Source organism: Parus major, chromosome 3 (assembly GCF_001522545.3).
Source record: "Parus major isolate Abel chromosome 3, Parus_major1.1, whole genome shotgun sequence".
Classification (NCBI taxonomy): Eukaryota; Metazoa; Chordata; class Aves; order Passeriformes; family Paridae; genus Parus; species Parus major.
This window is the reverse complement of record NC_031770.1, coordinates 21,227,240-21,255,017: the sequence shown is the minus strand read 5'-3', so window position 1 is coordinate 21,255,017 and position 27,778 is coordinate 21,227,240. Positions and strand designations below refer to the sequence as shown.

General features: G+C 40.6%; 1 protein-coding gene across 3 annotated transcripts in view; it reads left to right on the top strand.

The window, feature by feature from the left end:
* Nucleotides 1–25,406, top strand: part of RPS6KC1 (ribosomal protein S6 kinase C1) — an 86,169-nt gene extending 60,763 nt beyond the window's left edge. For all 3 annotated transcript variants that reach the window (XM_015622444.3, XM_015622445.3, XM_033513298.1), the window contains 5 exons: nucleotides 5,532–7,097; nucleotides 7,369–7,458; nucleotides 18,814–18,896; nucleotides 19,618–19,713; nucleotides 22,801–25,406. In XM_015622444.3, the coding sequence (XP_015477930.1) occupies nucleotides 5,532–7,097; nucleotides 7,369–7,458; nucleotides 18,814–18,896; nucleotides 19,618–19,713; nucleotides 22,801–22,911 (1,946 nt within the window). In that variant the 3' untranslated portion in view covers nucleotides 22,912–25,406. The remainder of the gene's footprint in view (nucleotides 1–5,531; nucleotides 7,098–7,368; nucleotides 7,459–18,813; nucleotides 18,897–19,617; nucleotides 19,714–22,800) is intronic.
* The last annotated feature ends 2,372 nt before the right edge of the window (nucleotides 25,407–27,778 follow it).

The window sequence follows — 27,778 nt, the reverse complement described above, 5'->3', positions numbered from 1 at the left end:
TTAAACTGTATTACTAAGTGCAGCACTATTGGGTTTTGTATGGAATTCAGCAAGCTTGACCACAGACTCAAGAAGAAGACTTTGGTTGGTTGGTTGTTTTGGTAAATCATGATGGTGTTACATGTGTAGAATTGGTGAGTAAGGTCTTGGGTTCTCTTAGAGATTTTTCTCCTGGCCCCAGTGAGAGGCTTCAAGGGTGCATCAGAAGCACAAAAGTCCATAAAGTTGTCTTGTGGCTTTGTTGGAAAGCACTTGGCAAGTTCTAGTGTGGGAGAGAGCCAATCTGATGTTAATAAGGCCTCGCGTCTTCCTGGCACTACTGACTACAGAAATTTTAGAAACAGATGCTTCAAAAATAGGCTGGGGGGCTTCCATGGGACATCAAAGTTTAAGTGGCTGTTAGAAGCTGTCAAATCTCTTTAAGCATAAACAAGCTGGAGTTCCTATCAATCTGGAGAGCACTCAAGAAACTTCCTGCTGAAGAAGCTTGCTGCACGCAGAAATTGATAGACAACACCACGGTAGCGCTTTGGCTTGCAAAGCTGGGGATTTGTTGTTAGGAGAGGAGATAATTCTAGCTGTAAATATTTGACAGCAATCAGAAAATGTAGGGAGGGTGATACGCTCCTTGGCAAGTAACTTTTTCAGGAGGCTGCTTTGGAATAGTAGCTTTTGCTAAGCTTTGCTTAAATTAGCAAACTTTGCAGCAGAGGTCCACCAGCAGCACTGGAAATACAGGACTGCAGATACAGGATGCTTGTAACTACTGTCATGTCAGAGATTAGGCAGGAGGTCAACTTCCCCTTCGTGTGGAGCTGCAACTCCACTGTGGCTGTTGTTGGGATCCTGTGGAATATTGTTGTTGAACCATGGCAGTGCCTGTGTGTCTGCTTTACTTTTGGCAAGCCTCATTTTTTGTAGCCATTGCATTAACATAGTGAAGTCTACCAGTAGGTATGTCTCTGTTCAAAAGAAGGACAGTGATTCTTTGAAAACCATGAAATTGTTCCTTTTCCAGCAAGGAAGGCTATTAATTCTCATGAGGTGCATGGTTTAGGATTGGAAGTCCTGGTCATGCACAAATTCTTATGCAGTGTTGTAGAGATTTGGGCCCAGTTTTGGAGAATAATTCAAGCATATGTCTTTCAATACACTGTTTTTCTTCTCCATCAAATTACAATTATTTGGAAGCCTGAGTTATCCACTTTGACTTTGTTTGGGATTTCCTAGATACAGTGACTGCTGCATTCTTAGCTGCATTCCAGTTCTGCAGGAATTGCAGTGCTTCATTCTTGGGAATAATCTCATGGGCCAAGCTAGCAAAGGCTATTGATTTATTCAGCCAGTCTTTCAGGATGTGAAGCTGAAATGGGAAGTGTCCAAGCACTAGGTGAGGAAAAATCCAACTGGTCATGACTTTTTCTTGTCATCTGGAACAAAACCATGTTTAAGAAACTAACTTTTCTGAACTGTTAGGTTTCATTTTATCCTGTCATATATACTATCTAGCCTGCATTTTCTTCTTGGTGTTCGTACATGAAGTGCTAGTAATAAAAAAGCTGCAGAAATGTTTGAAAGAATATGAAAGATTCCTAGTTACATTCATCACTTAGTCACTTTATGCTGAATTTCCTGTTGATTATTTTGGACACTTAACTTTTTAGATTCTGCCTCTAGATGCAGAGGTATAAGCTCCAGATTGCTGGAAATGTGGTTAAGTATAGTACTACTAATAAGAAATTTTTCATTGAATAACTACAGAAGAATGTGGAACTTGATGATTTTCATGTGCTTATAAAACCAGAAAGATTGGACTAGGCTGGCTGTGGAATCAATTCATGGTAGAAGAAAACAAACTTAATAATTAGTTATGTTAATAATATAGTTCTAAAATTGTATTAAACACTAATAAACTTTAGCTTAATACTGTAGCTTTTATAGTTATTTATCCTGTTGGACTATTTGACAGTGACTGAAGCTTACTTGTTTGGATTGATTTCTGTAATTTTAGTTTTTATAGATTCCTGATACTATATTAGCATGGCTTGCTAATGGGTTTTCTTGATCTTACACAACACATGGGGAGAGGGGGAAAGATTATTAGTATGTCATTCATAAAGGCATAATTACATACGCAGATACAAATATCACTTTTGTTTGACCCTGAATTGGACGTTTTAAAAAAGAAATAAAATTGTTGTTTTTCACTGCAGAACACAATTATTGCATGGCATTTATTTACGTATTTCCACTTGACCAGGAGGCCAGTCTTGAAATATTTGAATGTTAACATATTTGGACATAATTTTTTTGCTTGGTTTTGTTTACTTGTATTTAACTCTTAAGTTGAAGTTGCAGTAAATAGTTGTTTCCACTGTGATTTTTAAATACAAGTCATTAATAATGAAAAACTTATTTTTGAAAACCTAAGATAATAGATTTGCAAGAACAAATGAGTTATTGCAGTTCTCCCTGTTTTCACACGTGGACAATGGTGAATTCCCGAACACTGTAAGAATAAAGAGATTTCTTTTTTTTTGTCTTTTGCAACTTCTATGTTTACTGAACTTCTCACATCTGCCAGTGATTTTTTTGTGGATTTTTTAAAGTATTGTTCCCAACATGTCTCTTTTTCCTTCTTTAATCTTTCTTGGGTCTCCCTTTTTAAGCTGCAGTGAGCCAAGTAGAGCCCCAAATGTAGCGGAGGCTGGATGAAATCTTGCATGATGTGAGATGGAGGGAGCAGAAGACAGGATTGTCCTGAGAGCAGTTTGATGTGTGGATAGGTAAAAAACTTAAATTATGCAAGTGTAATACTTACATTTTTCATATTGCTGGGCAGCCCAGCCCCTTCTTATCTTAGCGTAGGGGTACAAAGCATTTGGATCCGTGAGAGCTGTTCGGGTGTCATATATAAAAGCATACCTGGTGTCCAGTAATGGAACAGGAAAAAAGGATGTGACAGAGGATCACAGGGAAAAGGTTTTGAGCTTTCTGCCTCCCTGGGTCAAAGCTCAAGGCTGGCCTCTGTTAGAAAGACCTCCTCTTACAGCTTCCTTCAGAGGAAGCACTGATGGTGCTCCTGCTTGCATTAAAGCCATGCCTGGAGGCTGAGGTGGTGGTGTGCCAGGCGCTTCCCAAAGCTCCAAAAATCTTACACGAGTCTTCATGGGTCATGGTCTGAGATTTGTGTTTTCATAAGAAATTCGTGAAGCACAAGTAATAAACACTAGTAAAATGTAGATGAAAAGACTTAGCTTGTATTAATTAATCTTAATGCAGGTGGGATGGGGGGACTATAATTTTTTTATTAATTTATGTAAGTAATAATGCAGAAAGGGTGTGGTTCTCAAATTTGATTTTATTGTTTGGTATGAAATGGACCTGAATAATTCCATGCCTACTTAATAAACTGGGAAAAGTTATTTCATTATAGTACTTGAAGTAATTTAATTGAAATTTTAAAGGAAATTAATTGTTATGGATAAAAGTGTGAAAAAGAGAATAAACTCTTTCACACATATGTAAAAATTATGTATGTCCTTGCTCTCTCATTCTCCCCAAATCAGCTGAAGATCAGTAATTCTGAAGTGCTGTGCAAGGACTCGGAGGGCAAGGTGCCTTTGCCCTGTTGTGCTGCTGTGTAACGTGTTTAAAGCAAGTGGCCTCACCTGAAGAACCTGCACGGGTTCTCTGCTTCTCACAGGGGTGAAATTCTGCTCGTGAGACACCTCTGGCAGGGCCAGGGCCCTCAGTGTCACCAACACAGGGCCTGGTGTCACTTGTGCCCAGGCAGGCTCAGAGCCAGTCGCTGTCCTGCCTCGCTGGGCTGAGGGGCTGCTGCTCTGCTGGGAGGGACTCAGGGGCTGTGCCTTGCTGCTGTGGCAGGGCACACTTTGGGGTGCATATTTTGGATGCACCTCTGGGTAAGAATTTAAAGTACTTATGCCATACAGTGGTCAGTATAGCAGTTCTTGTTCCTTTCTCTGTGAGCATTGCTTCCCTTTGCTCCTGGTGCTTTACCTGGCATCCTTTCTCAACACATTCTAGAAGGTGGCAAGAGTTATCCTGACCTGGTGCTGACTCTCTTTGTTCTTATGGCAGAAACCATGTGGATTAACAGACCTAAATCTTCATTTTTACCATTGGACTCAAGCTGTTAGAATTCCTTCTTAGTGTTTTTAATATACTTAGTTTCACCATAACCAGTGAGATATTTTTTTCCCCTTGAAAAACAGCTCTTGTCTTAGCCAGGGGGATGGAGGGCAGGAAAACTTCACATTATATTATTCAAATTAATTTTTTAAAGTGTCAAGGTTTTTCTGTCTTTGATAAGTTTTATTTGAAATACCTGGGAATATAGAAAATCTGTTCCTAGGCAATGATAAATAGTTTCTTCTTTTATTGTACTTTTTAAAGGAATTTTGCCTGATAAAGAGAGTGTTAAAAAAACCCCAAACTATTAAAGAATGTATTTTGGAAAAATATAAAACTCTGTTTTATCCAAATAAGTAAAAAAAAAACCAACAAAAACCCCCACCAACTTTGCAGATGCCCAGTGGGATGGATACTTGTTTTTTTTCTTTTACAAAGATTTTGTTCAAACTCCTGTATTTTCCAGAATTTCTGTACAGTCTTTTAAGTTGAAGTGTCTTGACATTGCATTTCTCCCTAAGTTATCAAAGGAGACTTTCTAGCTTTAAGCCAAATTCTTTGGCACATATAAGAGTTACGGTAACTTTTTGATTTATTTTGCTAAAATTATATTTTGAAATCTGTGAGCTCTTTTATTATGTGCAGCATTTGGAAACATGAAGAGTCCTGGTTTGTGTTTTTTAAATGTAACTTATTTTTGGAGATAGAACTTTCTTAGATGCTGTGAAGGAGCTGTTTGCATGTGTAACTTGTATTGAAAAGTCCTTGTGTGGTGCAGTAAAGCATAAAAAGCTTTTTTTTTATTCTAAAGTTAATGGAAGAAATATATCAATATTTAACTAAAAACCCCAACTTCTTCAAAGACAGACACAGACCCTTAAAATATCCTGCTGATATGGTAATTTCCCTTACTGAACTTGCTGTTTAGTTTTCAGTCCATTTCCACTGATGTTGCTGATGAGTTTAGAGCTGTGATACAGAATTATTCAGTGTAGGCAGAAGTGATGATGGGCAGTAAACAATTTGATCTTCCCTAGTTTTTGCTTCTTTTGTGAAGCAGGTGGAGAGTCGTGACCACTGTGCAGCTTGAGAGACGCTCTGAAGTGGGACTTTACTGAAGTTTAAAAACAAAACAAAAAAAGCAGCAGCTTAATCTCTGATGCAGCTCTTTAAATATTTATGTAACAATACAAATCTGTGTGAAAAGCAAGTTGTGGTCCCTGTAATTATTTCCTGCTGAGGAAATGGTTCCAAAAAACTCTGTGGACATAAGGGTATAGTGTATAGTGACAGTGAGGATATTTTCCTGTTTCATAAAAATAAATGCTATTTTGAGTGAAATTAAGAGATCCCCTCCTTTTTTCTTTATTTTTCAGGAGGAAAACTCTGGTCTTACGTCAGTAAGTTCTTAAACAGAAGTCCTGAAGAGAGCTTTGAAATTCCTGAATCCAGAACTTCCAGCTCAACTAAAATTTACCTGGAGCAACCAACGCCTAGTCCTAAAGAAACTGGTAGTAGTACTGATTCCAGAGAAAGCTCTGGGGAGAGCATGCTGAAGGTGGTCCCACTGAGGAGCAGCCTGACACCAAGCTCTCAGGATGACAGCAGCAACCAGGAAGATGGTCAGGAGAGTTCCAAGTGGATGGACTCAGCATCTAGCTCAGAAGAAGAGTGCACCACTAGTTACTTAACATTGTGCAATGAATATGGGCAGGAAAAAATTGACTCTGGCTCCCTAAATGAGGAACCAGTGGCTAAAGCAGAGAGTGAAGGGCTGCATACCAAAGAGAGGAGCTCCTTGCAGAAGTGTAGTGTTGTTGGTAGTGACAGCTTCACCTCCCAGATTGTATCTCAGGAACGAAAGCTGTTCATCGACGATGCTGAGTCGGAAATAGCCAGCCCTACTAGGATATTGGACTCGTTAACTAGATCCAAGAACAGCCCCATGGAGCTCTTCAGGATAGACAGCAAAGATAGCACTAGTGAGCTCCTGGGGCTTGAGTTTGGAGAAAAAATACATAACCTGAAATCAGAGCCTTTAAAGCCATTGTTTTCTGTGCCGGATCATGACAGAAGTTTGGATGCCCTGGAGAGCAAAATGGGTGTGAAAGCTCATGACACTGTGAGCAGGGGTTCAAATGACTCTGTGCCAGTTATCTCCTTTAAGGATGCTGCTTTTGATGATGTGAATAGCATTGATGAAGGAAGGCCTGATCTCCTAATAAACTTACCAGGCATGTCTGATGAAACAGAGGAGCCAGCTGTGTCACGGCCAACAAAGTTTACAAAATCTGATAGGGACGTGTCAGAAGTAAAGTTGTTAGAAACACCTGATGTCTTGCAATTAAATAATTCTGCAGAGCCATGCAAAGCATTTGATCAGGAGCCAAATCATGTGGCAGCAGAAGTGGGTGAGGAAGCAGATGAGCCAAGTGGTGTCACTCAGGGAGCTCTTGGGACCCTCTTTACATCTGACCAAGAGGTAGGTGCTTCAGAAGATGGGGCTCTGTTCCAAGAGCTTGGGGCCTGCTCCTTAAATATGATGAGCAAAGAAGAAAGTTCACGTGTTTCCAACCTGCTCTCAGGTGCTCAAGAGGTTAGCTTGGATAAGGATGTGCTAAAGAATGAAGGAGTGTCGCTGTTTTCCAATCAAACTGAAGACGGTGGGAAAGAGGAGACAGACTCGGCGATGTCACCAGCAGCTGAAAGTAAAAAGACTGCACCAAAGAAGGAAGACAAAACAGCAGGAGCAGGGCAGAAGGAAATACATCACATTTTTCAGGACCTCGACGAAAGATTAGCGCTAACCTCCAGGTTTAATATCCCAGAGGATTGCATTCAAAGATGGGCAGCTGAAATGGTGGTAGCCCTTGATGCTTTACATAGAGAAGGAATTGTGTGCCGTGATTTGAACCCAAACAACATCTTATTGAATGATAGAGGTCAGGAACTTTTGCAAATGCATTTCTTTTTATTCGCTGTTGCTTCCAATTAACTGAGTAGGCGTTTTATCTTGTAATTAGTATCTTCATTTCCTGTCTAGAGCTTCATTATCAGTGCAGCAAATTCACCCCCAGTAATAGCTTCTAGTACTTAATGATGCCATTATTCTTAATGATACTGTTTTTAGCTACAAAAGGAGTAATTACAGTTCACTTCTGCAGAAAATGGAAGGGAAAAATGTTTTGATTTCTCCTGTCGTTTTGTTTTTAGGACACATTCAGCTAACGTATTTTAGCAGGTGGAGGGAGGTTGAAGATTCCTGTGACAACGATGCCATAGAGAGAATGTACTGTGCCCCAGGTTAGAGCAATCACCTACAATGTTTCACTTGGAAAGTAGATTAGCAGCTTTCATTTTCTCCTGTAGTCTCTGTAGCATACAGCTTGAGATCATGCAATATCTGAGTTTTCTTTGCTTCTTTTCCTTAATGTCTTAAAAAGCTACAGGGCTCATAACTGCTTTATTGTTGAACTGTGGTGGTGTTTGTTATGTCATTTCCATAATGTGTAATTGTACTGAATGTCTTGTTTAAGCAAGCTAGGAATGTTCTGCTTTTTCTTCCAGTTATTTCCTGTGTGTGAGTACATCTTGATAAATGAAAAGAGCAAATGAGGCTGAAAAGGTGGCACCAAGACCCTTAAAAATACAAAAATTTATACATGCAAGGGACATGGGTGGTGGGGGGAGAGCCACAGAGGTTTGAAAAATACAACCCTAATAGGCTCAGAGATGCCTCTGACATTTTTGATGAGCTACAGTGGGCTTTGAAATAGTTTAGAGAGCTCTTTCCTTAGAACTGCTTTCATCAATCATGAGGGTGATAAAATCAATATCTCTTGGGTTTTTATGGCAAGGATGGCACTTGAAACTGAGCTCTCCCTCTTTTCCTTTCTCCAGTTTATTTTCTATTAATATAGTGGTCTATGATTTTTGGCAGTGACAGCCAAAAATCAGATGTTTCACATACAGCTTCATATTTTAAAAATTTCATAGTTAACTTATAAAAACTAGAGTTGAAATTATTGTTTTTATTCAGACTTTGGAATGCCAACATAACTCTGCTGAGTGCGTGGTCTGGCCAGGTATTGCAACTTGGCATTGCAGCTTGAGGCAGTCCTCAAGCTCAGAGTCTGTTAATGTGCTTAGAAAAATTTAGAATAAGAGTTACCAGCCATGGAAGTTCTGAATTTAGTTTGGCATCAGGTGTTACTTCTGTGTTTCTGTTCTGCAAGTGAAATGCAGCAAGGAAATGCCTCTGTGAATAAAGGTGGTTGGGTCTTAACAAACTTGAGTGTCAGCTTCTTGAGATAAATTCAAAATAATTTTTTTTCTACACAAGTCAAAAGGGCAGGTGTTAGAGAAAATAATTTAACCTATCAAAGTAAGTCCAACATCTTTGTTCTACCCTCATGCCACTTTCATTCAAGAGCAAGATAATTGGGGAATCCCAGAAATTACTGTGTTTCTTAAATAGATGATTGTCCTGGTTGCCAACATGTGTGACAACCTGTTAGAGAGAGGTGTTTTCCTGCCTCCCTACCCCAGCCTTGAACAAAGCTCTCCCCAGTTGAGTTCTAGCAAAGATGGAAGTGCAGCCTTTTCCCACCCTGTCATCATTAATGAGCTGTGAAAGTCAAAGCTTAAATTTTCTGTACTTTAATGAGGATCCAAAGAGAGGCTTTTTTTGCCCCCTAAGCCCCAACCAGCCAACTCCTGCAGTAATTAAGTGTTTAGGGAGCAGTTGAAATAATATCTACAAGTCCCCAAATGCAAGAATAAAGTTTTCCACAGCGTCGTTATTTCCACCTCACAGCACAGGTGTGATACCCATCCGGGCTTTTTTTGCTGAAGTTTCCCTGCCCTCTCTGCCCTACCCCAGGCTGTATTTGCTTTGTGTGTCTGCAGCTGGTGAGCTGCAAGGTGAGGATTTGCAAATGCAAGTATTGGATACATTCAAGGTGGATGAATTGGTACTGCTCCCCGATTCTTGCCTTTCGTATTTCTTGATCTTAATGTTATCTCTGCGAAGCTTGCTTGTACTTTAGTGTAGCTGTTACATATTAATTTTTTGTAGGAGAGTAATACTTGGTATGACTTAGCAGCACAAAATATATTTTGGAGTCAAGTGCCATTCTGTCTCAAGGAATGATTCATTAATGATGTATAGATGAGTCCGTAGCAGCTTTCTTAGGGCTACTGCTGCTGCTAAGTGTTGCTTTAGAACTTTTGATTAGCATTAAAAAAAAAATAATCACGTTAATAAGCTTTCTCTAGGTTCCAATTTTACAGGGGGGGAAAAAAAAGCTTCATTTGGATGATACATTTTTTTAATTTCAAGGAGTGTACCATGTCCCTGGAACCCCTATATCATGAAAGCATTGCTCTTCAAGTTGCTTCTTGGAACAAGGATTTTGAAATTATATTTGTGTTTCAGTTCAGTACACTAGGAACAAATTTTGAGCTTTTAATATTATTTTTATGTTTCTTTTTAATATAAGTGTTTCTCACAACTTTTTTTTTTTTTTTTTTTTTTCTGAGGGAAATGCTGTAGTTTTGTAGAGGTGAACAATTATCTTCACAAAATTTTACCAGCTCTTATGATTTCTTACCATAACAAAAAATGAGTGACTCAAAATGAGTCTTTATCTCATTTTGAATTTTCCTGATGTTTTCAGGATTATGTGCTGTGTTGCCCTGCCTCTGGGTAGTCAGCCATCCTTCTCCTTTTCTCTCCTGGCTGAAGCATGCAGTGAAACTTGTAAAAATTTTGTGTTTAGCTTGCTGTCTGTTTTTAACAGAGTTTGAGATAGAGTATGTTTGGATATGATAACTTGTATGCTACCTGATTTCAACAGTTCAGTGCATTCTTTCAACATATGCAGGAAAGGGAAGTTGTCTATCAATAAACGTTGCTTTTGAGGGTCTGCTGTCGGAGACCAAGAACAGATGATGAGTTTAGGGCTGCAGTTCTTTTTCTGCATTGATTTTTGAGGAGCAAATTTTGGAGGCAGAAAAAGGGGATGATGAATGTGAAATTCAAACACATTGCAGGATATCTTCAGTTTAAAACAGGTAGGAAATTGTTTTGCAGAATTATATGAAAATTTTAAACATGTATTTGAAACAGGTGTATCTTTTCAGTTGTTAAGGTTTCAGATGTTGCTTTTCTATGGTGTAAGTTATAAAGTGATTTGCGGTGAAGTGCATGAAGATGTATTTAAATCTTAAGTTGCTTTATTTGTTGAAGAAAATCATGAAGTCTAAATTCTGCAATTTATATATTGAAAGCTAGTTGCTGGATGGGCTAGGGATCGTAATGTATCAGTGTGGGAGCATTTCAGAGCCAAGAGAGAATAGAGGTCCACCTGTGTGGAACTTGCTTATGGGATCTAGGACTTTGTGTTTAGGCTTTCTGTACACCAGAGTGTAACCTTGCATTAAAGTAAAGCATGGCAGTGTCGGTACAGCAGACAGTGATCAGATCCCTGCCCTGGTGAAGTGCAGGGACTTGTTCAGCTCCTGTTGTCCTACGAAAAGTGGAGAGGCAATTTGACTGCCTATGTCAAAAGGACATTATGCATGGGATATATAAAATAACAACTGCAACGATTGTAAATGCAGAAGTGTCAAAAAGATGAGGGAAGGGATTATTAAAAAAGCTGCATCCCACTCCCCGTGAGCAGTATAATTAGTTTTGTATGAAGTAGCAGTTGTCATTTTACATCGTGTGTAAGTTCCGAGCAGGGCTGCATCTGTAGCAGGAGTGGCACTTCCCCGCTGCCGACGGGAGGTGGCATTGTACCATTAATGGATGTTGCTGTCCCACCCGCTGCCCCTACTTCGCTTAACTTCTCCTAAGAACTGGAGACGGAAGATGCGGCTCATTTGTAATGATTTGCACATCAGGAACTGTGCTCACAAGCTCATGGTGTGTTACTGTGCTGTTGAATTTATTGGTATGGCTGGGTAACTCTTTGCTGCCGTACAGTTCTGCTCAATTTAAAAGAGCAAAAGTTCCCGAAACAACTCTGGCACCAACGAAGCTGTCTGCAGATGCTTAAAAGTAGTGCCTGTGCTCTACTTTGATTAATGGCCAAACTAAATCTTTGCTGTTCACCTATGATAAGTCAAATGTTGTTTCTCTAATTCACAAGGGAAATGTTGCATTATAAATCATACCATATAAACTCAACACCACTTCAGGTAAAACTGTGGGGGGTTTGGCCAAGAATGACTTGATTGCTTTTAAAGAAGAAATTAAGTACTTGTAACTGAGAATTTGTGCTGTGTTAATATGGTTAAGGTGACTGTTGTGAGGTTTATGTGTTTTATTTCCTTTAACTTTCCTCCTCTTTATAGTGATTTTGTTTTCTGAACATTTTAAAGTGTGTTGAGCAGCTGATGTCTGAATACAAAGTTATTAGCAGATCAGATGAGAATGATTCACTCCTGTTTAAACAGCCCTTTGCTCTCCATGCCCCCTGAGAACTCTTATCACATATTTGTCCAAAAAATCCCCACAAAAACTAACAAAAAATCCCTTGCTTTATCCACCTGCCTGGTGGCTGATAGTATCAGCAATGTATCTCTTTATCTCTTGGTTAATGTGCCTTGGTATTCTGAAGGGGGGAAAATTCCAGTAACAGATTCAATTTACATGGACAGAAATTTGAGCAAATGCCAGCCTAGCAGGGGGGCCATTATTCTGCTCTATAAATAAGTTTAAAAAAGAAACACATGCACACACAGACACACAAACCTGTGAATCAACATGTTTTGGTCTAATTGAGAGAAAAGCAAGATAGATGAATTTTGAAATGCAAATTATCACCTTCTGTTATTTTAAGTATTGGTTTTGCCAACATTGTGATCTTAAATATAAAGAGTTGTTAACTTTGAAATACAGTAATAATTGTATTCCATTCTTGACAGTCACAATTTTAAAAATAAAATTGGTAAGGTTTTTTTTTTTTTAATAAAGCCTTCTCTGTATGCTCAACACCTGTGAGAAAGACAGAATTGTCTACAGCCATTGCCTAGTCAAGGCTATCTCTAGGTAAAACAGATTTAAGTTGAGGATTTTCTCATGAAGAGAAATCTTTATGGTACTTTTTCAGTCTAACCTGTGAAGTGTCATGTTGTAGAAGCAGCTTGCTGGTCTGACATCTTGTGTAAATATGATGTGTGAATGAGATGTTTTATTTACACTCCCCGAGTTCTTGTTCCAGCAGCGGGGATGCTTTCTGTTGCATCCCTGTAGTGTTTTTGGAGGACGAGGTTTCAGAACCGGGCTGCCTTTAGAGTCTTTTTCTTTCTTGTTTAAACAACAAGTTTTCACCAGACTGTGTTTACTAAAACCTGGAGATTTGCTGCTTGAGATCCTAAAGCCAAAGGGAGCTTAGCTTCATAGAAAATGTAAGTAGGAAACTGGCCATCAGTAATGCATCGAATTATTCTGATGCTTTCCTGAGCTGTGTGTTATAATCAAGCCTTATTTACACAAACTAGCATTCACAGAAGCCTACACATAAATGTACAGTAAATTTGGTTTTAACCTGCTGTTACTTGTGCACAGTGCAAAACCTAAGCAAAAAGAAGGCTTTGTGTGCAAAGGATTTTGTCCCAAAAAAAAAAGACAAAAATGTTTCAGTGTGCAACGTGATTTTTCTACTCCCAAATGAAGATGTCACTTTTGCTCTTAAACAATTGAAAATACAGATGCAAAGTGCAGCTGGATACCTAAAATATATGGCATGAAAATAAAAAATTGCTAGTTGATATTATTAGCCTGCATGCTATAATTTTTATTTAGTGAATAAGGAAAAAGATTATTTGCCTCTGTTTACCAAATAGACATTTGATGCAGGAAAACCTACATATTATTTATGTATGTGTTTTTCAGTAGGAGTTTGCAGGCACTCATTAAGTCTGCTATTTTTTATTACAGTAATTTAATTTGTTTAAGAAGCAAAATAACTGTGGTAGATTAAAGTACCATTGACCCTGAGAGATGTCGAGGAGTGGGCTGGTCTCATAGTTATAGTCTAAGACTGGACTTCCTGCTTTTAACTCTGACTCTGTCCTAGATTTTTGTGTAACATTAACATCTCAGGATTATCCTAAAAAGAAAAGAAAAAATCTGGATAGGTGATGGAGCTTTGGGCATCAAAATCAGAAGGCTGGGCTAGCTTGATTGGAAAAGCCCTGGCAATACGAAACAGGGTCAAACATTAACATGAAAAATACATGGCTGGTGTGAAGGAGGTCTGGAGGTGCAGAAAAAGTACTGATTCCTGGGAAAACAGTTTCACAACAACCATTTAAAGTGGGACAGCTCTCTAAAGACCTAAGTGTCCCACAGAAAACAATAACTGACTGCTCCCAGAACAGCAAAATGTCGTGAACTTGGAGCTGGTAATTGAAAGCATAGGTTTGGAGAGAGCATCAGGTACTTTCTGAAAAAAATCTGATCTCAGGCTTGTTGTAAGTACACTATGTGTTTCATGGTCTTGTGGTTTTTCGCAGGCTCTGTAGCTAGAATAAGCAGTAAGATGTACCCAAGCTGCTGAGTTGTAAAAACCTGATGTTTTAGTCTGGCTGTCATAAAAGCCAGTTGTTAACTCCAGAAGAAACTGTACTTTACCTGTGTTTATTTATGTCTGTTATTATTATTATTATTAGTGTTAATATAACAGATGGGACTAAACCTTGAAGATAGTATACAGGATGCCTTGTGAAAATAAATGGAGCTAGGTATGAGGTTTATTTGCTTTGTTTTGATATGTGAACAGTAATAAAACTTTGTTTCTTTTGTCACATGATCATTTTAGAAGTAGTTTTGGTGCCATCTTGGGCTGCTAAAAGAAAAAGAACAGTCCCCTCTTTTTTTTCTTTTGCAAAGAGGAACATAGATGCTCATATGTTTTTGAATAACTTTTTAATGAAACTTCCTATTTTCATACTCCATTTGATCTTAGGAAATGTTCATTGGACTTGCCTCACTACTTTATTGTTTAAAGACCATGATAAACTTCTTATACTTTAATATAGATGGTTCAATACTGTGGTTTATAAATTGCTGAAGCATTTTAGGCAAAGCATTATTGGCAGATTGCTTGTGGGATATTTTATTTAGTGACTGTATCTTATGGTATCTTGGCTGACTGAGTCTGATGAGAGCGAATTAGGTTGGAGTTACTTTATTTGATTCTCTGCAAATGTTTCTTTACATATATAGTTATCAAAATATGATAAAACAGTAATCTTTTAAAATTAAGGGAGTGTAAGGTAAACAGAATTTCCAGTGTCTAATAATGTTTTTTCATGCAATGTTTATCTTAATGGCCACAGAAGAGGAAAACATCATGTTTCTTTTCAGGATATTGGAGAAGTCCAATTCCTCATGAGTTTCAGACACCTGATGGTTGTTCAGATGGGTCTCCTTATCTTTTTATCAGTGATGATACTTGAGAGCATGCTGTTTCTGCTTGGAGTGTGGGCTAAGGGAAAGGCAGGGAAATTCATATCAATCCGCCCTTCTTAATTCCAAGAAGCCACCTCAGTGCAGAGCCTTTCTTGCCTCCTAGGTGTCTGGGGAAGCACTACATCTACCTAGAGCCAGTTTTCCTGTGATCTGACTGGAGATGCTTTATTATTATTATTATTATTGTTATTGTTATTATTTTTATATTACAGTTTTTCCTGCAAAATTTTTGATTAAGTTTTTGTTCTTGGTGATTCACAAGCCGTCTGGCCTGAGCTGCACACCGAATGTCTAAGGCCTCTTGTAGGCTTGGCTTCTTTCATGTTAACTACTGTTCATGTGTGCAGGTCATGAGGTGTTATTGTCAGCCCTGGAGGAAACTGTTTTTTAAAAAAAAAATGTGGGAGGTGTGGTAGTAAAAGCCTTTGAAATCCTTCAGCAAGAAGGCTATATATTTCAAGTTAAGGTGCTGTGTAAAGAATGAGAAAATAAGCCTTAGTTTGCCATTGATAGCTTTATTGAGAATGTGTGTTCAGGAGAGGGGAAGTTCTGCTTTTTCTTCAGAACTGGCACTTCTGTTTAAAACACAGTGTTGTCAGCTATGTCTCCCTTATCAGGAAGTAAGGTATTACTGTGTATAATGCAAATATTGAGATAAGTATGGAAACCATAAAGAAATGGCCTTTCAGTTGAGACCAGCTGCTCTGGAAGGAGGACAGTGCAGGGTAGTGAAGGTGTTTACCTGCACCATCTGTCTCTGTCTAAACCTGATAGCATTTTACAAATCTCCTTCCCTTCAGTTATCCCAGTGGCTGCTGTTGGAATTGCTTTGTGCAGGAATTTACCATTGCTGTTGACTTGTGCTGTTTGGTGCTGGATGTCATGGCCATGCTTTGGGAAGGGACAAAGAGGAAAGCTCTCTGTTTAATGAAATTGCAGTGAAGTTGGAAGAGCTATTGGCTTTTTTTCACCTTTCTTTATTATTTCTCTGATTTTCTATTTGAGGATGATATGAATGTTTTTTTTTCTGCAAATGTGGTTCTGCCAGTCCTAGAAGCACCAACATCTTGTACATGTGTACACATGTTTATTTTTGTACAAATCCGGGTAAGGTCCTTGATTTCAAGGTTCATGAAGGAAAGATTTGGCACAAATATTCCCATGTTATTCACTTAAGCTTATGTGTCACTACCATTTATTGTCTAAATTACTTTGCTGATGGATTGAGATGAAAATGTTTTCTTAGTGAAGGCAGATATTGTAGTTCGGATTTATTGCCATATTGAAGCTTCAAAAAAAACATGTGCCCTGTGTGGTATATTGCATTAGCCATCTACTCTGTGTCCCTCAAAAGCACTTCATAATCTACAGTTTCTAAATTTTCCCATGATGTTTAGTCAAGATAAAATGCAGTAATATTGATGTAGTATCCTGGACTTATTATGATCAGTATTGCATCAGAAGTCATATGACCTATTCGAAGGAAGGAAATGTAAACAGCACATGTTTATTTGTAGTATTCACTGTGATTTTTAATTTATTTTTTTTTTAATAAGGAAAACATTTATTTTTACCTGAAGTAAGGAAACCTTGTAACCTAGGGAAAGCAGCTGGAAGACAGACATTGCGTAATAGGAAAAAAGTTTAGCTAAAATTTAGTTTCTGTTAAAAACGGAGACTCAGGTGTTGCCCTCAGCTGAGTTTTGCATTTTCTGTTCTGTGTTGGTTCAGCTGACTTGTCATGCAGCTTCTGCTTGTGCATGAGAACCCAAGCAGAACCCTCTAGCCCTGGAAGGAATCTGTGTTACTTGCCTGCTCTTAATTTATTCCACTTGTGTCATTTTGGTCATGGCCAAAAGTGGATGGAAGAGCTCAGTGCTGCTCTTGTCAGAGAACTGCAGTGACATTTGTTTTTGCTTGGCATATATTGAAAGTGTTCTTCCAATTGAAAAACATGAGCTTGGATTTTGAGGAAGTGGAGTCTGGTTTGCTTTTTGACTCTTACTCTATATATGTCCATTTTCTTCATAAGTGCTACTTCCTGTAATGAACAGTTCTGTGAAAGAAAGCAGTGTAACTTTGGTTCTTTAGAGAATTGTATCAGCATCTCTTGATTGCCAACATAAAGGGAAATAACACAAAGACTGAGTAAATTTTTTTTGGTAGAATTTCTTTTCTCTGTGCTCTGAATGATGCATTTTTTCACATTTAGGTAATTTTTTTTTTCTGTTGGGCTGTAACTTCATGAGGCCCATTCCCACTGAACACCTTTGGGGAAAATGGATTATTTACTTCTGTGGCATCATTCTAAAATTTCCATCAATTTTGGGTACTTAATGGAAGTGAGAATATAGGAGTCAATCTTATTAATTCTTGGCTTTGCTGTCCTTATTCTGTAATAAGTATGTAATTTAATTTAAAAATAAAAATCTTCACTTTTTGGGAAGAAAGCTCCCTTGAACTGAAAAGGCATTTCCATTTAGTAGGTTTCTTTGAGAAATTCTGTGAAAACCTTTCACCAGCTGGTTTGTGTGGAAAGGCCCAACTTTGCACTTCTTTTATTTTTCTTTTTTTAAAGGATAGTTTCCTGGAAGGTCTGCCTTTCTAAAGGGCTTTAAAATTAAATTGCAAGAACAAATTTTGGTTTTTACACAAATTCTCTCAATTTATCATGATTTCAGCTTCATCTGGGTGCTTGCCTGGGATCTTAAAACGTTTTAAAAATGAATGTAATTATCCTGATACTGTTCTTCGTGTGGTTGCTGTTACATCTTTGTAAAAGTTTCTTGCTGCTGATAGGAGTATTAATCTGTAAGGGCTGGAATAAATTCTGATGTGTGGCATCCTTATAGTGATGTATTGGTCATTCCAAGGCCATTAAGTGTAGTAAACTCCTCAACATGAGGGATGTGCTACCTCCAGAAACAATGTCTGAGTCATCCTTTCTTGTTGCTCTTGCAAGAGCAGCCTGAGCTTAGTTCTGTGAGGTGCTGAGCCTCTCCAGTTTGTGTGGAAGCTGCCTGAGGGGCAGCCCTCTGCACATCCCTGAGCTCAGCATGACTTTGCTTCCCTGCCTCTGGGGAGCTCTGGTGTGACACCTCCCTCACCCTGACCCTGGGCTGGGACTCATCTGGAGCTCTCCTTGGCCATGCTCATGCTAAGCTCCAAAAAACGATGAGCAGGATTTTTCTGCCCATGCTGCACTGCTTTTCACAACAACAGCTATGTGACTGTATGCTAATTGTTGTCCTCTGCTGGGCAGCTGGTGTGGCTTTTGCCACTCAAGCTATTTTAGTGCAGCTTCTGCGTTTTTTTGACAGTCAAAATGAAGATTTCATCTTCATTGCAATCTGGTTTTCTGCCTGTTTTAGAGCAGAAAGCAGGGTGTGTTTGTATTTAATCATTTTTGTAGTTTAAAGCCTGAGTCAGTGAAGGCCAAGTTTTCTGCATGCATCATGCTACTGAATACGTGTGTGTGTATGGCCAGGGACTGTCACCTCCATCTCCCCTCCCTGCTATCCCTTGTGCCTGTGCAGCAACAGCGGTGTTGGGTTGGATGCAGGGGGAAAACAAGTTTCCATACCAAGGTAGAGTTTGGGCTGGGCTGTAGCAATAGACAGTTCCTGGCTGTGGTTATGCTGTGGGAAGTAGAGTTGATATCTCTCTATGGGACCATAGTGAAAAGCCTCCCATGGTGATCCCGGTAAAGGGTGTGGGTTAGCCATGAGACAAATCCTGCCCTCCAAGGCAAAACTGAGGCATGCAGTTGACTACTGCACCATCCCTTGTGCTGCTTTTCTCCATGTTTTAGGCCACTCCAATCTGTCCAGCTCTTCTGGCCAGGATAAATACTCTAAGTACGCTTTGCTTTACTGTCTGTCACTGTCCAGTTCTGTCCAGTGTAGAAAAATCATAACTGTAATGCCTACAAGTCTCGAAAGTGCCTATGTATGCATGGAAAAGACAAATTATGCATGAAATGTATGGTGTTGCTGTGCTTGAACAATGCAATCTGTAGGTGGCTAAAGGGCTAACTAAATTGCAGGCATAATGAGAGCTCTGTGGTATTTAGTATATGTTCTGTCAGCATTAAACAGTCACCTTGTAAATATATGTTAATTTTGAAGGTGTAACTGACCTTTTTAATATTAATTGAAATGTCTCATGTTTAGAGGTTGGTGCTATCCTAGAAGAGACAGAAGCCTGTGACTGGTGGAGCCTGGGTGCCATTCTTTTTGAACTCCTCACTGGGAAGGTAGGGCTTGGGGGCAAGTGGGGCAAGTGACTTGATAAAAGTGACTCCTTGGCCAATAGTTTCTCACCAGTGGTGTGTCCAGGTGTGATTCCTTTGATGGTCTTTCTCAGATGAGCTTTGCCAACCTGAGCACTCTTAATTTGCTTAGTCTGTGTGGGACCGGAGAAACAAAACATGCTCAGCCTTCAGCAGAACAACTTAATAGAGATGTCCCAAAATAAGGACTAAAAATAAATAACCAAAACTATGCTGCCCTCTTAGCTACAGTGAAATCTAAGTTCTCTAAAATTCCATCTGTACGTGCACAAAACTTTTGCCCTAATACTTCCAGTATTGTTTCCTGAGACTGTGTAGAAGCCATATGTTGCTGCTATATATTAATTCAGTACTTTGAGGCAAAGAGTGCTCGGCCAAATCAAACTAGTGATTGGTTGACAGCTCTGCACGAAGGAAGCAAAGTCCGCCAAATTACCAGGCTCTTCAAATTTGAGTAATAGAACAGAAGCTTTAAGATGTAAATGTCCTAAAGCTCTGTCTCAGGGAGCTCATCAGCACCTGTAGACGTTCCTCCCAGAACCACTACTTCATACTAGGAAGCACTGAATTTTGACTTTGTGTGTTAAACTTGCATGGATATTAGGAGATAATCCAACACTGCAATTTTGAAATTAATAAATATGCCTTCCTGCTTTATTTTTCCCTTTTTCCTTTTCTCCTCCAGTCTCTGGTTGAGTGCCATCCATCAGGAATAAACACTCACACTTCTTTGAGTATACCAGACCACGTATCGAAGGAGGCCAGATCACTGATTCAGCAGGTAGGTGAGGGGAGAAGTTGTTTTCTCTATGTACATGTGTGGATGGGATGAATACTTACATACCTCACTTGTTCTGGTGAACTAAATGTAAAACCAGAAAGCTGCTGATAAGAACATGGATGGCTCTTTTGTCAGCACTGATGAATTTTGCCCAGTTGTCTTGTTGCATTTGCAAGTTTGGACTTCTGCTGCTGGCTGAGTCTGTAGAAAAGTGGAGTGCTTTGCCATTTCTTCAAAGAACAAGTCTGGCAAATGCTCTGGAAACCTGCTGGTGATACACAGCATTTTAGGAATTCTGCCCTAAATGTTCATGGAAACATGTGTAATGAACTAAGGAAAGAAATGCTGATGACCAATTCAGGAAGATTGCTCAAAGTACTATGAAACCTGTAGCACACTGATTACAGACTTTCACTGTGGTTGAAGGTCTGTAGCTCTCCTCCAGGAAACCTTCTGGATGCCATTTGGTAAGAAAAGTAGTTTAAATGGTGAATCCAATGACTTTTGTAGTCAGAAGATAAGTGGTAGGTTGGACAAAAGGCACAGTTGTATAGACAAGCTTCCAGACTGATACACCATTTTAGAATTAATGGAAATAGTACTGTTTGATGGTTTTAGTTTACTCTTAGCTTTAGGTAGTCATAACTGAACTTATAGTATAGGGTCTTGAAATTCAGTTAATACAATCTTCTTTCTAGTTAATTTTGACATAACTGTGGAAGTGTTGCCTAGATCTGACCTGTTCCACTTGAGAAGAATAAGTGATATATGTAAATTGTGCTGTTCAGCTTTGAAGAGGATCTTGCTAGTGGATGCATAAATAATGGCAGGACTTAGATGTAGTTTTGAACAGAGCAGAGTGGACAAAGTATTTCTTGAAGAAAACAAAGGATACAGATTTTGAAAATTCAGTGAGTGAAAAGACCTAATGACAGATTGATTTCTTTGCTGTTACTGTGAAATCATTAGTAGAAATGGAGCTGTATGTTTGGACACCACCTATTTTGACTAAGTGAAGTCACTGAAGGCGAAAGTACATGTCTTTTTATTTCTGTCAAAGGTAGACAGGGAAATGAATGAAGAACTATCCTATTTTTATGTAATCTGCATTTATGTAGTTGGATGGTAGCAAATTTTTACCCTCACCCACAGATGCTATAAGAAACAAATAGCTGAGGGAAAGCAAAATCACATTTGAGGAAGAGAATTCCTCCCATTAAGACTAGAAGACAAATTAAGTCATCCAGTCCATGTGTCCATGTCAGTGCAGGATTGTTTTTTCTGCTGTAGACTAATGTATTGCCTATTTTCATATATCCCAAAGAATGTCTCTTTTGCCACTGGTGGGTTTTAAGTGGCAAGTTTCTGCCTCTCACAGCTGTGTTACAAGGCCAAGTCTGTTCAGAGAACAGTCTCCCCAGTGCCTGTTAGGTCAAGCTGTCTAGTGTAGGGTGGTGACTTATCTGGTGGAGGTTTGGCTATATGAAGCAGTAAATCACATTTTTGTTGTGTGACTATCCAAGGAAGCTGCCATTCATTGTTGAGGAAGCCTTGTCAGGAAAAGGAAGAGAGCTCTCTTGGCATGGATAGCAATTTGTCATCGCGACTTTCCTTCCCTCCACTGCCAAGGGTAAACAGGTCAAAACATCACAGAGTAACTCTCCAGGACCAGTGTCCTGCTATACAGAAAATTGTATCAGGTGTTGTCTCCTGCTGTGGCTTCCAGTCCAGGTCACTTCATTGTAAACATCTTCTTCATTTAGCCAGCATCTAAAAAACAGAGATCTGTTTATTTCTGCTGAAAGATAAAATTGTTTTTTGATGTTGATTTGGTATTTTGCACTCAGGTTTTTTTTTCAGGAACCTTCAAGTTCTACTGCCAACAAAATAGGCACTGTGACTTTTCAGTAGGTGTCTGTTTCAAGTTTACATTTGTTTTCTGAGGTTAAAGTTAGTTGGAAGGACAGACTCCAGAAAATAAGTGACCATGTGTGATTTCCCTCTGCTGGTGCTGCCTGTATTTCCAGGGAATGCAGAGACACCCTGGCTGTATCTGTGGCTTGGGGGAGATACTAGAGCAGCACCATTCACTGTCAGCAAGCTACTTTTACTCTATGACACTATGACTGCAAATAGCAGAGCCATCTTAAAATATGTAAATTCCTATGTTTATGGATGTAGGCTCACTTAGATGTTGACTGCATCAAGATATGAATACACATTTTTCCAAGTGACAACTGGGAGAAGTTATCCTATTAGCTGTTGCAGAAAAAGCAAGCAAGAGATCATGCCTTTGTACTGGCTGTAATTGAATAGAGTATAAACAGTTCTTGAAAACTGCAAAATATGTTTGTGTGTCTTTATTAGTCTCTTTGGAGTTTACCTTTGCATTCCCTTTTATATGGATTGGTATCTTTAAACAGATGTAAATATTGTGATTTCCTTTTCACATGAATTCAGCATGTGATGTACAACTAAAAAGCAAACGAGGTGCTGAATTTCAGGAAATTTCCATGAAGCCATTAGGCTGTTTTGTTTCTTTCACTGGTTTGATTTTTCAGTTTTAGGCCATTTGGAGGACTTTTTAAAACTTTTTTTTTTTTTTTTTTTTTTTAAGGAAATGGAGAGCTGGCTATGTTATCCTGATATTTTAGGACCAACTCAAAATTTATGAAATGGAAAGTTACAGACCACTATCCCTGGTGTAGCCATAACACAGTGGTGTGAGCAAAGGTTAACATGAAGCAAATGCGGCGTCCAGAGTTCTACTGATGCAGGCTCTGGCTGCTGCTCTCTCTTTTTAAAATGAGGTTACACTTAAAATGAAGTCCCAGTGTGCAGTGCTTCAGGGAATTGCATGCTGTGATCAGTAGTCTCTGAAGACTGTAAGACTGAGACTCAAGGAAAGGAGAGTCTTCTTCCATTTACTGGATTTTAGGAATTTCAAGTATGCTTTTGCACTCTTGAAAGTAATTCATAGAGCAGGAAAACGGTAGGATGTCCCTTACCTTAGACCTTTCTGAAACTTTTAAGCGGTTGTTTTTGTTCTTACTCACTGAATCATGTGTATTTTTCTTTTATGTCAAGCTTTTGCAGTTTAATCCTGCGGAGCGTCTTGGTGCTGGCGTTGCTGGTGTTGAAGACATCAAATCTCATCCATTTTTTGCCCTTATAGAATGGGCTGATCTGCAGAGATGAGAGACACGTGCCCTCTGAACAAACTCAGGTCAACTGGACAAGTTTCTCTGGCACAGGAGCACCCTGACTCGCTCCTTTTGGATGTCTCCAACCACTCGGATGTAATGGCTAAGGATGCTGGAGCAACAGAGCCAAAAGTGAACACTTTTAACAGGAGTCACTGGTTGTACAGGGTGCTGGCTTATTTTTACCACAGCTGGTTGCTACGTGTGTGTGAGTCCTTTCATTAAAGGCAACTCCTGGGCAGCATGTTTGGCACTGACAGCTTGCCAGATAAGCAGTGGTGGGAATGTCCTTCTGGTGCTTTGGTAATGGAAGTGTCTATAGGCTGTGCCAGTTGAAAGTATTTTTTTATTGCGTCAATAGACCATTTCCCTATGCTAGGTGCAGCTCTTGAGGGGTAGGGAAGGAAAAAGCAAATAATTTATTAATGGTATATGGTAAAGAAAATACTAAATAAAATACTAAAATGCTTTATGCAAAAGCTGACACATTAAAAATAATATATCCATTAAAAATTAAGAAAGCTGTTGCATAATACTGTGGAATGTGTCTTGAAAATAGCATATCATTTCCCATTCTGGAAAGAGCATATAAAAGGCAAATAATGCTGTCAAATGTTGTACTTTGTTGGCTGGCAATGTCTGTTTAAAACCCTTGACTCTGTTGTATTTGATGAGCTACATGTTAAAGTCACTACAGAAAGGGAAATCTTTTCCTCAGCTGGATAAACACTGCTTTAGCACTCTAATAAGGAGCAAGAACACATAACACTAAATAAATATATAGATAAAAAAGGAAAAACTCTTCTCTCATTGCTGTAACCACTGCTTTATCACTTAATGAACTTTACTTCCTCTAAGTGTCCTATTTTTAGCTGCCACTTCAGGAAAAAAACCTTTCTGCTCGTGTTCTTGTGCTTGAGGAAGCTTCTGAACTCCCCTGTTTGTTTGTTAATAGTCTTAATAAATCAAAGAAAGCCTTCACCCACTCTGCTGCTTGAACAGGAAGAAGCCTGGGATTTGCTCATGCCAAATGACTAAGTGACATCTCTGAGCAAACCCTAGTGGGTAAGACTTGGGCAGGAGCCAATTAGCTGACCTGTTTGTTTGCTAGAAACGTCTGGAGAATGGGAAAAGAATATAAGACATGCAGAATATTTTGCTGAGTGCTGCTAAGCAGCCATGCCTGTATGGGTTCCTGATGTACAAATGCTGTACACTGTGATGTACAGATTATGGATCCGTGGGGTTTTTCCTAAATATTCTCTTTGCTTGCACTCTTTTTTTCCCCCACTTTTCTTCTTCTGCCCAGCTTTATCCGGAGAACAAAGGGCAAATTCCTTTGGGAAAGTGAGGTGACAGCAACGATTATTGAATTTACAACTCCAAAAAAAAGAAAAAAAAAGTATCCTTCCATTTGTATTTTAGCAGTGTATTTTATGGGCACTCCCAAAAGTGCATCTGTACAGTCTCCATCTGTTAGACACTAGGTTGATGTATTCAAATAAAGTGGAAAAGGAAAATGCTTCACTTAAACAAAGGAAATCTGGAAACTTTTTTTTTTCCTCTTAAAATTATTCCACTCCCCTTTTTTTTTTTTTTTCTTCCCTTTCTTGTGATCACCAGGCCAGCAGAGGGGCTGTCACAACACTGCAGGTTGTAACCAGGTCACTAGTATCACTGCCTACCCAGTGCCGTCCAAGATTACATCACTCGCAGAAACTGCGTTTCAACCCGCCACCCTCTGGCTTCATAACAGGAACTCCCTCAGGTGAGCCACAGGAACAACTTCCTGTGCCGAGCGGGTCGGAAATCTCTAATGCAGAGACCAAGCTGATCCCGAGCTTCCTTCCAGCACTGCCCTGGCTGTCACTTTGGAGCGGGCTCGTTGCTCAAGGAAAGCCTCCCTCCCCTCAGCCACCTGACTCCCTCCCTGGGGCTCTCTAGCCCAGCCACCAGATAATGCCCCTGCCAGTGTTGATCTGTCCCATTGCATTTGCCTGGTGATAACTGTACAAAAAAGTATTTTCCATGTTACTTTGAAATGCTGTTGTGTTCAGGTTGTGCCCCTGTGCTGGCTGTAAGCAAAGGCAGGATAAGATAGCATGGGAGCACAAGCTGGTTTCTGTGAGCAGCAGAAGAAAAACCCTGTTCTGGCAGAAACCAGACGATTGGTCACTCTGACCGCAAAGCATTCGGTTTAGTTAATGACACCAAAATATTTTTTTTCAAGTATGTTAGTGAGGAATTCTAGATCATAGAGAGTAGAAGGAATGGCAGTATGACTTGCCAGAAATGAGCCTTTGAGATGCTACAAGTATTTGTAACATTACCACTGACTCAGATAATTGTTTTGTCGAGGGAAGCACGGTCTGGAGTTAATTGCACAAAACCAATCCTGCTTCTATCTTTAATTTTTTTCCCTTGAACATGTATTATGTTGTATTGGTGTTTACATGTATTCCTTTAATAAACAAAACCTTTCAAACCTAAGTCAGACCTTACCTTTCTGAACTTCACATTTAGTTCTTGAAGACTGACCTTACCCGATCAGTGCTTTTTGTCCTTTGCTTTAATGAGTTGAAATGCTCTAGATACCTTCTTTTTGGTGCCTGTTACAAAGCCCTGTGATGCACATCTCCATTTGGATGACTGTTCATTGTCACTTCCTTCTGTTACACCTAATAGCTAAAAGCAAAACATCAGTGCCTTTTTTTCCCCACAGGAGTTAGTGACAGTCTATGTAAAACACAGTAAAATAAACCTATAGATTTTTCTATTCTCCTGTGGGCGTTCAGGTACAGCAGATTATGCACTTGGGGCATCTCAAAGTGGTAATTCATTGCACCCTATTGAACTACCCTGTAACATTCTTTGTGTCCTTCTAAGAAAAACTGGGATACAAAATATTTGAAGGCTTGCCCTGGGTAGAATTGCCACGAGGTGAGCCTGGGCCCCAGCCCAGACCTATAGGAGAAACTGCATCTCATGAAATATGAGGGGCATAACTTTGAATGGCTGTATTCACAGCTTCTGTTGTTGTAGCACAGCTCCTGTGTCTCCTGTGAAAATCGCCTCGCAGACAGCAGTCACTGTCACGCTGACTCTCGGCACACCTTTGGGATGCTGAGTTGGCAGGGTTACCTGCGCCGGAACATCCACCCTGCTCCTCTCTCCAGTGCTAACCTGTTCCTTGGTGTGTCCCTGCAGCGAAGGGCACTGGGATGAAGAAGGCTGGGGAGGTCAGCCCTCTCTAAACGAAGCACTCAGCATAACAAGGTACAGGGAAGCACAAAGTAAACCACTATGGAATTTTTTATTTTTTTTTTCAGTGAGTGTGGTGTCATTTGTTTTCTCAAGGACACCGAGTAGGAAGCTGGAGAAACAGAAACTTCCCGTGTGGTGAGATTTATGGTAGGGATTTTAGCAATAAAATGAGAAAGTACAATTGTTAGCTTCGTTGGGTTTGTTCTTTCTGTGAGAGCTGTGCTGTGAGCTGAGTGCTGTGGCTCCTGGCTGCTGCGTGGTCCTGTGCTCCATGTCAGGGGCTATTTCCTGGGCCCCAGCACGTGCCATTCTGTGGCTGGGCACCCCAATGCCCTTCTGCAGTCAGCAGCACCTCTGGCAGTCGGCCCTCAGCTCTGTGTGTCCGCTGAGCCACCCGTGGCTTTCAAGTCAGAGCCCCACAGCTTTTCTGTGGCCCCAAGAAATCTGGTGTGTGGGCTCTGTTTGCCTGCAGCAGGGCCTGGTTGAATGTTGCCCATTCCCTCCCCTCAGTGGCTTGTTCCCTGAGGCCTGCTGTGCTTGCTGCGTGGTGTCCTGGGGGATGGTGGGAGATGCTGCTGGAGAGGCCCCTCGTGTGGCCAGGGCCTGTTTCCCTCAGCCGTGCTCCTGCCCAGCAGCCTCCCACGGGCTCTGCTCTGCAGTGGTTCGTGGCACCATATACATTAATGGTGGTTATCTGGCATGTGCCCACCAACAAAGGGGCGTAGTGAGTACCAGATCTGGGGCTTTGGCCACCCTGGTCATCCCCCAGGACCTTCCATGTGGTTGTACCTCCATGGCTGGGTCCCCTGTAGGTGTCACACCCCGGTGCTGCACGGGGACGAGGGCTGTGGCAAAGTCACCAGGCTGGGGTGTAGTTCCTGCTTTGGGGAATGGGTTTAGGGGTGAGGGGGGAGTGAAGAACTGGGCCAAGCAGCAGCAGGGGTGCTGGCAGCCCCCAGGACAGGGTGCCTCGCGTGGCTCCAGCTGCCGTTTGGGAAGGGGTGGCAGAGCCAACTCCCAGAGGGGGAATGGGACTTGCTTAAAAGGTGCCGAGCAGCTGCTGCTGGCAGCAGGGGTTGAGACTGGCAGCACAGGGCTGGCTGCTGCGCCGCGGGGCCAGTGGAGGGCTGGTTGCTGCCTGAGCCATCTGCATGAGCAGAGCTGGGAAGCCCTGGCCCAAAGGTTGCGGTGTCCTCAAGAAAATCCCAACTTGTGAGTGGCAAAGTGGTGGAAGCGATCCCACCGCTTGCTAGTGCTGTGCAATGAAATCTCCTGCACCCCTGCTGCGGGGCAGAGGAGGCTAATCAGGGTACAGCAGAGAGGATGCTCCAGACTCCTGGCAGCGGGTGACAGCTTGATGTGCTGCCCCAACAGGACCTCACAGTCTCTTGGCAGATCAGAGGCTCTCCTTCTCCAAAGGCTGCTCTGTCTCCATCTTCTTGGCCCAGGGAACCATCAGGAGGGATTAGTGCTGCTGCCAGAGGACTGCAGTGGCTCTGTGATGCGCAGGAGGGCTGGGGACGTGCAGATCTGGGCAGTGGAGAATTGGTGTTGTCTTGGGTAGGCTGTGGGTGGTCACCTCGATGCTTTGCTGTTGA